This window comes from Otolemur garnettii, unplaced genomic scaffold (genome assembly GCF_000181295.1).
Source record: "Otolemur garnettii isolate 467f Iridium unplaced genomic scaffold, OtoGar3 scaffold00156, whole genome shotgun sequence".
NCBI lineage: Eukaryota > Metazoa > Chordata > Mammalia > Primates > Galagidae > Otolemur > Otolemur garnettii.
Genome location: NW_003852551.1, coordinates 272,047 through 279,516, shown reverse-complemented (window position 1 = coordinate 279,516; position 7,470 = coordinate 272,047). Strand labels below are relative to the sequence as shown.

At 50.5% G+C, this 7,470-nt stretch overlaps 1 protein-coding gene across 2 annotated transcripts in view; it reads left to right on the top strand.

The window, feature by feature from the left end:
- HMGCL (3-hydroxymethyl-3-methylglutaryl-CoA lyase) overlaps window positions 1-7,470 on the top strand; it is a 27,412-nt gene that overhangs the window by 15,824 nt on the left and 4,118 nt on the right. For both annotated transcript variants that reach the window (XM_003799757.3, XM_023519105.1), the window contains exons 5-7: window positions 841-989; window positions 4,391-4,454; window positions 5,874-6,062. In XM_003799757.3, the coding sequence (XP_003799805.1) occupies window positions 841-989; window positions 4,391-4,454; window positions 5,874-6,062 (402 nt within the window). The remainder of the gene's footprint in view (window positions 1-840; window positions 990-4,390; window positions 4,455-5,873; window positions 6,063-7,470) is intronic.

The following is a 7,470-nucleotide window of genomic DNA, read 5'->3' as shown; positions in this document are numbered from 1 at the left end:
TTTTGTATTTAGGCAAAAAAGCTTCTTTCTTTCTTTTTTTTTGAGACAGAGTCTCAAGCTGTCACCCTGGGTGGAGTGCCATAGCGTCAGAGCTCATAGCAACCTCAAAATCTTGGGCTTAAGCAATTCTCTTGCCTCAGCCTCCCTAGTAGCTGGGACTACAGGCGCCTGCCACAACATCCGACTATTTTTTTTGTTTGTTTGTTTTAGCAGGCCCAGGCTGGGTTTGAACCCACCAGCCCTGGTACATGTGGCTAGAGCCCTAACTGCTGAGCTACAGGCTCCCAGCCAAGACCCCATCTCTTTAAAAAATAGCCAGGTATGGTGGGAGGCATCTGTAGTCCCAGCTACTCAGGAAGCTGAGGCAAGAGGATCACTTGTGCCTAAGAGTTTGAGGTTGTTGTGAGCTATGATGACTCCATGGCACTCTACTAAGGATGACAAAATAAGACTGTCTCAGCGAGTACCTGTCTGTTCCATGTTTCTCTGTTGGTGTCTGGTGTGGCCCACTCCTTGGCATTGCTTGGGTGTGTCACCCCAGTCTCTGCCTCCATGTTCACATGGTCTTTAAAAATACCAGTCAAACTAGATTAGGGACCCACTCTATGTTTTATCTTAACTAATCCTAACTAATTACATCTGCAATGACCTTGCTTCCAAGTGAGGTCACATTCTGAGCACTGGGGGTTAGCACTTCAATGCATCTTCTTAGGAGACGCATTTCATTTGTAACATTCACACTTCACACCACACCATTTCATAAGACATGTTTTTTGCCACTCTGTGTCTCTGCTCCTTGAAAAGAAAAATGCTGACAGGAGTTCACCTGGATGTTGGCAGGTCGCTGCGGGAGCCAAGGAGGTATCCATCTTCGGAGCTGCCTCAGAGCTCTTCACCCGGAAGAACATCAACAGCTCTATAGAAGAGAGTTTCCAGCGATATGATTCAATCATGAAGGCAGCCCAGGCCAAGGGCATTCTTGTGCGGGGGTGAGTCAGACCACACTGGGACCTTTTCCTCAGTGCCGTTCTGGAACAGAGCTAGGCTTTGACTCAAGCAGTCTTGGTACTGCAAGCCCCTTGTCCTGGGTAGGGGCCAGCTAAGCTCCACACCTAGGTATCTTTTCCCAAGGAAATGTGGTCAGAAGAAATCCTAGCAAGTATTTTCTCATCAAACCTGAATTTGGGGTCAGTTTCACCAAGGGAATATAGCAAGACAGGACACTAATTGGGGTTTGTGCAGATCAGTTTAGTCCTGATTTCACTTCCAACGATTTAGGATCCCTCATGAATATTGACAAGAGAAAGATCCCAGCGGGCCTCTTAAGTTTCCACCATTGCACCTCTAATAGCAGAAGTTCCCAGCTTTGTATGTGTGATATCTGTGTAAAACCTCACACTAGGCCAGCAGGGAGGGAGCTGTCTCCACTTTACAGACACCACAGCTGAGGCTCAGGAAGGGTGAATGGTGTCCTCTGCATAACACAGCTATCCATATTGCAGCCAGTCATCATTCAGACGTTCACATCTGATCACATCCCTTCAGGTTGAAAACCTTTCAGTGACTAACCAAGTTCAGGAGTTTTAAGGTGGTTTACAAGACCCTGTAGGATTTGGTCTCTGCCACTCTCTGCAGCCTTATTGTTTACTGTTTTCTTCTGACTCCTCTTCCTCTGCATGGTACACTCCAGCCCAGATGGATGGTCTTTCCATTTGCTATGTGCCCCACTCACTCTCCCCTCTTTTGCATGTGCTGGTTTTTTTTTCTTAGAGACAGTTTCACTTTGTCACCCTCGGTAGAGTGCTATGGCGTCACAGCTCATAGCAACCTCCAACTCCTGGACTTAGGCGATTCTCTTGCCTCAGCCTCCCGAGTAGCTGGGACCACAGGTGCCTGGCTATTTTTTTTGTTGCAGTTTGGCCAGGGCCAGGTTTGAACCTGCCACCCTCAGCATATGGGGCTGGTACCTTATCCACTAAGCCACAGGCACCGCCCAAAAGAAATCTTTTTTTTGTTTTGAGACAATCTCACTTTGTCGCCCTTAGTACAGTGCCGTGGCGTCACAGCTCACAGCAACCTCCAGCTCTTGGGCTTAGGCGATTTTCTTTCCTCATCCTACTAGGTAGCTGGGGCCACAGGTGTCTGCCACAACACCCAGCTATTTTTTTGTTGCAATTTGGCTGGGGTCGGTTTCGAACCTGCCACCCTTGGTATATGGGGCTGGTGCCCTAATCACCGAGCCACAGGCACTGCCCTGCATGTGCTTTCTACACACTGAGAGCGTCCCTCCTCCTAAGTTCTCCTCCTTGGGGCTGACTTCTGCTCACACATCAGGTTCTCTTGTGGATGTCAGTGCCCTCCTGTAGGACCCCATAGGCCCTTGGACATCCTCTAACATAGCTTGGCTATGTTAAATCCTCTCCCACCCCACCCCTTCATACCCCAGGGCTCCACTTATATTTTCCATGAAGAGAAACCTACATCTCTGGTGTGCTCTGCTCGCCACTTCAGGGCCTGCATACAGTAGGTACTCAGTAACTGACGGTAGTAGCTCAAGTCATGTCTGCCTGATTGCTGGGCCTGTGCTGTTTTCTCCAAATCTCTCTTACCTTTTCCTTGCTCAGCAATGTTTGAAGAAAATGTGGGGAATTCAAAACATTTATGAGTCTGAAATTATTCAATTAGTGAACATTTATTTTGCCTCTTTTTTTTTTTTTTTGAGACAGTCTCACTATGTTGCCCTCAGTAGAGTGCCGTGGCGTCACAGCTCAGAGCAACCTCAAACTCTTGGGCTCAAGCAATTATCTTGCCTCAGCCTCCCTAGTAGGTGGGACTACAGGTGCCCACCACAACGCTCAGCTATTTTTTTGTTGTAGTTGTCATTGTTGTTTAGCGGGCCCAAACTGGGTTCGAACCCATCAGCTTCGGTGCATGTGCCTGGCGCCATAACCACTGTGCTGTGGGTGCCTGTTTACTTTGCTTGACTATAAAAGGTTTTAAAGACTCCTCAGTTCCAACAGGGCAGTGGGGATGGAAGCTGTCTGCATCTAAGCTCCAGACGTCTTCGCTAGCTTGCCAGAGCCCAGGTCAGGCTTGCGCCGCCTCTCCCACCTCTGCTCAGTCTTCTCTCACCCTTGCTCTGAGCCTCAGCTGTCTGTCCTTTGTTCTGTCTTGACCATACCTAATTCTTCCATCTTTGGGCTTTTTCCAGCCTTTGTTCTCTGCCTGGAATACTCTTTCAAAAGACCTTCCCCCACCCCCAGGCGGTGCCTGTGGCTCAGCGGGTAGGTTGATATATACCGAGGGTGGCAGGTTCAAACCCGGCCCCAGCCAAACTGCAACAAACAATAGCCAGGCATTGTGGTGGGTGTCTGTGGTCCCAGCTACTGGGGAGGCTGAGGCAAGTCGCCTAAGCCCAAGAGCTAGAGGTTGCTGTGAGCTGTGACGCTATGGCACTCTACTGAGGGTGACAAAGTGAGACTCTGTCTCTTATTAAAAAAAAAAAAAAGACCTCTCCCCCTTTCTCAGCAACAGTGTCCTCAGCAGTCTTTCGTGGACCAGCCTCACTACAGCTGGCCGCCTCTAGTTGCTCCCATTTCATTTCCCTTTTCTTTCCTATGTAGCACTGATCACTTTCTGGGACTATCGCATCTGATTATTTGGTTGCCTTTTCTTTTTTTTTCTTAATTCTGTTGTATATTTTTTTTTCCAAAATGGTTCTGAATTGGCTGCCTTTTCACTGGCTATCTCCCTCACTTGAAATAAGCTACACGAGGGCGGAGACCTTAGCAGTCTTGCTCACTGGTCTATTCCGAGTGCCTGGCACATAGTAAGCAACGCAGTAAACATCAACTGAATAAGTGAACGACTCTTGCTGGCAACTCACTGGAGCAGCCAGTCTGTTGGCCCTCAGGCCTATTCCTGATTCGTACTCGCCTCAGCTCTTGTGGTCTTTGGTTTCATCCAGGCCTTGGTCTCCAGCAAGTGCTGCCCCTGGCCCCCCTGCATGTCAGCCTGCTTTGCCTCGTCTCCATACTGCCGCATGCCCACTCACGTTGCTGTATTAGCTTCTCTTCCTCTTCCTCTTATCATTAATCCTTGGCTGCTTCTCCTGAGGCCTACACAACCCCTGCTTCCTGATCTGTAGGCGCATGGGCACCCTACCCTCCCTGGGTTCTCCATTGCCTCTTCCCGGCACTAGGTCGTGCTGCTTCTGCTCTCATTCCACCTCAGTGAGGTCGCCGTTCACCCAGTTTCTCAGCCTACTGCCCAGCTGCAGGTGTTGGCAGCGCGCTGACTGACAACGTATGTCACACAGCCACCCTGCCTCAGCCCTGCTGGCCAGAGATCTGGGGAGCACTGACTTCATTCCTCCCCTGTTTTCCCACAGGTACGTCTCCTGTGCACTTGGCTGCCCCTATGAAGGGAAGATCTCCCCGGCTAAAGTAGCTGAGGTGTGTGTGTGTGTGTCTGGGCAGGCATTTTGTGAGGGTCAGCCACTGGTCTGCCCTGAGCACACAAGTCCCTCTCCCCAAACTCTCCCAGAGGTTACCGATTCGTTCAGTCACCCAGCTTCGTCACTAAGCCCCCTTTGGGCACAGACCTGACTTGCTCCCTGGAGACCACCTCCTAGCTGGGCATGTAGTCTTTGAAGCCCCTGGCCTCTAGCCCAGCCTGAAAGCCTCCAATTTCCAATCTGGTCATTTGACAGGTGACAATTGAGGTGATAATCCTCTTGTGAGGGGTTGCTCACCCAGGAGTTCCTGCAGTTCCTTGTAGTGGTCCAGGGGCCCCACCCTTGACACCCTGACAATAGTAACCACCTCAAGACTGAGAAGAATACAGGGCAGGAATCAAGTTTGAGCAACCCAAGGGCTTATGTCATTTATCCTGCAAAAGCACTCTGTGAATTGGAGACTGAACAACTGGCCACATAGGTTGCATATGGTGAAACCAGGTCACAGACCCCATTTTTTTCTCCCTCCACAGCCTACTTGTTTTCCCCACAAAACCATGTAGCAAGGAAGGATAGTAACAGTGGCAGCTGTTGGTTGACAGCAGCTGCTGTGCTCCAGGTCTTAGCCTCACATTGCTGCCAGTACTTGCCATGGCCCTAAAGGGTCATCACCATTTTTTAAGAGCAGAAATTGAAGCTCAGAAAAGGTAAGTCCTTTGCCACAGTTACAAGTCTTGGAGCTGGCACTTGAGGTACATCAGAGTAGACTGTAAGGCCTGCTCCTCCTGCTGCACCCACCACCTCCTACAGGGCAGCCACTGCCGCTTCATTCCATGTGCAGGGTGCTGCAGGGAGGAGTGTCACCATTTCACTCACAATCCAGCAGATCCCTGGTGAGTGTTATCGGTGTCCCTTGCCCTGCCACATGCTTCCTCACCTTGTCGAGCAGTCCAGTGAGGACAGCATCTCAGGTGAGGCATAAGCTGCTCCTGTTTCGTAGTACTTTCAAAGGTTTGCGTATGGGCTTCCTAAACATTTAAATAGTTCTGTACTTTTATTTTTTGATAGCGTCTCAGTCCATGGTCTCAAAGATCTTACTGCTGACACTAAAACCATGTGAAAGGAATCCATGTTACTGCTGGGTCTCGCAGCATGCATGGAGGGGCTGTGAAGACTGGAGCATGACGGGTGCAGGTGGGGAGGAAAGCACAGTGCTGCCTGCCCCCTAGTCTAAGTCCTCTGGTCAGCAGAGTGAGGGCATCACTCCCACTCAGTTTGAGGGAGCCTGCGGTCCAGCAGGAATTCAGTGCTTCAGGTATGGAGCTGTGCTACTTCCACAGAGGATCCCCTGCCTCTAAGCACCTGGATCCCTGGTTGGTGGAATCAGTGTCCTCCAAATGCCTGCTTGCTTCCCCAGGTCGCCAAGAGGATGTACTCAATGGGCTGCTACGAGATCTCCCTGGGGGACACCATTGGTGTGGGCACCCCAGGGGCCATGAGGGACATGCTGACTGCTGTCATGCACGAGGTGCCTCTGGCTGCCCTGGCTGTCCACTGCCATGACACCTATGGCCAAGCCCTGGCTAACACCTTGATGGCCCTGCAGGTAATCAAAGTCATGTGCTCATTCTCCCAAGGGCTTGATAGCAGGACAGCTTTGTTTCATTTATTCTTTCAGCAGCACTTAAACACCTTCAGGTCACAGATATGATGACCTTGCCCTAAAGGTGCCCACATCTGTCAATGAGACAGTCAAGGGATTTACATGATGATCCTACTGCATTACGACAGATACAACAGGGAGAGGAAGTCTAGAGAAAGAACCCCATCCCAGCTGAGGCTGTCAGGGAGGATTTGCAAAGAGGACAGAGCGAGGCTGGATGCCCTGGCTGTCCACTGCCATGACTCCTCCAGGGATGGACATGAAATGAAGCTGTTGAAAAAGGAAGGAGGAAACTATCTCAAGACTGAGGTGGGGTTCAGGGAGGACTCACACCCCAGCCCTATGACAGTGCACAAGGAGTGAGTGTGTGCAAGGGTGCATTGGGAAGCAGGAGATGGGAGGCCTTTGGTGCTATTCTCCAAAGACTGGGCTGAGATCACAAATTTGATTTCCCTTGGGGTTTACTTCTGGCCCAGAATAGTGATGCCATTGACTGGCGGCCCTATAGAAGAAACATTCTTGGTGTCTGACCACAGGCAACCTTGTCGTAGCCTGTGAGGCTGGCTACCTGCCATCTTTAGGACAGTGATGGCAATCCCCGGCAATCTTTTTTTTCCCCCTCTTTTCTCCAGAAGTCCATGTGGCTGAGCCCAATGGTAAGATTACTTCCTGGGTCTGTTTCCTCAGAGTTGTGGTTGTCAAGGTTAAGGTTTGCTCCTCTGTGGTCTCTTCCATTTCTTGGCTTGCTGTGACACCCAGGCCTGGGCCCCTCGGTTTTCCTACAGCTCATGAATTTCCTGGCCTACCAGGAAGAGGAAAGTGACTTCCTCTTACAGACCTTGCCTGGCAGGTAAAAGGGATTTCTGCACAGCCAGGATGAGCTTGAGGCCAGACTTCACCCTGGCCATACTCAGGACACTCCCGCTTCTTTGTGCTTCTTTCTTTCTTGGCACCTGATGTCCTCATGATCTGCTTTTTGAAAATTTCTCAGAGAACATGATCAGCCTCTTCCATCAGTCATTGAAGATATTGTATCATGTGAGGACAGGGATGGTGGCTCATGCCTGTAATCCTAGCATTCTGGGAGGCTGAGGCAGGTGGTGGATTGCTTGAGCTCACAAATTCAAGACCAGCCTGAGCAAAGGGAGACCCCATCTCTACTAAAAATAGAAAAACTAGCCAGACATTGTGTTGGGTGCCTCCCCACCACTTCAGGAGGGGAGTAGCTGCTCAGGAGGCTGGGGCAAGAGGATTGCTTGGCTCAGTGCCTGTGGTTCAAGTGGCTAAGGCGCCAGCCACATACACCTAAGGTGGTGGGTTCGAATCCAGCCCAGGCCCACCAAACAACAAT